Below are 1,820 nucleotides of genomic sequence, written 5' to 3'. Positions count from 1 at the left end.
GCCAGGAAAATTCTTCTCTAGTTAGAGTTGATCTGGCTTGGTAGCAATGTCTTGTCTGCAGGAGGGACTGTGTTAGGTAATCATGAGCTCCTTAGTTGGGAGACGGAAACTCCATTTCTCTCCGCAGCGCGAGACACTGGTACACACCTGCAAGGTGCTGTGCTCAGCCCTGGGCTGGAGCCGGCAGTGACAGCGTAATCTGAGAAAAGCTTTGAAGGAAGTGTTTAGAAATCATCTGACAGGTTCTCTCTTTGCCCCATCTACTGCGAGAATGAAGACCATTCTCAGCAATCAGACGGTTGACATTCCAGAAAATGTGGACATAACTCTGAAGGGGCACACAGTCATTGTGAAGGGCCCCAGAGGAACCCTCCGGAGGGACTTCAATCACATCAATGTAGAGCTGAGCCTTCTTGGGAAGAAGAAGAGGCTCCGGGTTGACAAATGGTGGGGCAACAGGAAGGAAATGGCCACCGTCAGAACCATCTGCAGCCACTTTCAAAGCATGATCAAGGGTGTTACACTGGGCTTCCGCTACAAGATGAGGTCCGTGTATGCTCACTTCCCCATCAACGTCGTTATTCAGGAGAATGGGTCTTTGGTTGAAATCCGAAATTTCTTGGGTGAAAAATACATCCGCAGGGTTCGCATGAGGACAGGCGTTGCTTGTTCTGTCTCTCAAGCCCAGAAGGATGAATTAATCCTTGAAGGAAATGATATTGAACTTGTTTCAAACTCGGCGGCTCTGATACAGCAGGCCACAACAGTTAAGAACAAGGATATCAGGAAGTTTTTGGATGGTATCTATGTGTCTGAAAAGGGAACAGTGCAGCAGGCTGATGAGTAGACCTAAGTTGCCAGTTCCAGAAACAAGATCCTGAATTTTAATACGATTTGGGGTGTCTTTTGGGACAATAAAAGACTTGTATTGAAAAAAAAAATCATCTGACATTTTAACGCACTTTTTTTTTTTAACCTCAACAACCCAAGTGTTTGCCAAAGAGCGCCTCCTTTAAATCACCCACTGTGCTCAGGGTTTTGCTTGGAACAGTCTTGCTACATTTTCCCAAGCTTTTTTTTTTTTTAATGTATATCTGTAGCCGGGCAGTGGTGGCGCACGCCTTTAATCCCAGCACTCGGGAGGCAGAGGCAGGCGGATCTCTGAGTTCGAGGCCAGCCTGGTCTACAAGAGCTAGTTCTAGGACAGGCTCTAGAAACCACAGGGAAACCCTGTCTCGAAAAAAAAACCAAAAACAAATGTGTATCTGTGTTTATGTGTATGTGCCTGTGAATGTAGTGGCCACAGAGGCCAGAAGACTGTTAAATCCCCTGAAGCTGGAAATACAGACAGCTGTAAGCTGCCCAATGTAAGTACTTGGAACTGAACTCAAGGCCTCTGGAAGAGCAGCAAGCACTCTTAACCAGCAGGCTACTGCTGCAAGCTGCAACATTATACAGTAATTGCTCAGCCATCTTTTCACGAGTGTCTTATCAGACAGAACCAAAGCAAGGCTTTTTTTTGGCGTTATTGCTTTCTGAATAAAGTGGCTGTCCTTTGCTGTAGATTTTTTGCTGTAGCTAACTGTCTGTTACATATTTGGGGACTGATTCCCTAGTTCAGAACAGTTTCGTGAAAACAATTTCTCATTGCCAGGCCTTGTTCCTCTCCCCTAGGTAAACACAGAAACCTGCCTTCCTGCGATTGTCTCTACCAGCAGGCATAGAGCACCCCATTTAAGAGATTCACAGATCTCCAAGGACATAGAATTACTACCTTCCGAAGCTGCTGCTCTGGTTTTACCCCAAGACCAGAACTGATA

The 1,820-nt window shown here is 46.0% G+C and overlaps 1 protein-coding gene across 1 annotated transcript; it reads left to right on the top strand.

The window, feature by feature from the left end:
• Positions 1–256: 256 nt before the first annotated feature.
• On the top strand, positions 257–850 carry LOC119802820 (60S ribosomal protein L9-like). The gene has a single exon (XM_038313962.1). It carries the CDS (start codon positions 272–274, stop codon positions 845–847), a length of 576 nt encoding a protein of 191 aa, XP_038169890.1. The 5' UTR covers positions 257–271; the 3' UTR covers positions 848–850.
• The last annotated feature ends 970 nt before the right edge of the window (positions 851–1,820 follow it).

This window comes from Arvicola amphibius, chromosome 12 (assembly GCF_903992535.2).
Source record: "Arvicola amphibius chromosome 12, mArvAmp1.2, whole genome shotgun sequence".
Taxonomy (NCBI): domain Eukaryota; kingdom Metazoa; phylum Chordata; class Mammalia; order Rodentia; family Cricetidae; genus Arvicola; species Arvicola amphibius.
The sequence above is the reverse complement of the archived record's forward strand: the minus strand, read 5'-3'. Positions and strand labels throughout refer to the sequence as shown.

What these genes read in the sequence shown, in the direction of transcription:
- LOC119802820 (XM_038313962.1), top strand. Translation starts at nt 272, where the DNA reads ATGAAGACCATTCTCAGCAATCAGACGGTTGACATTCCAGAAAATGTG.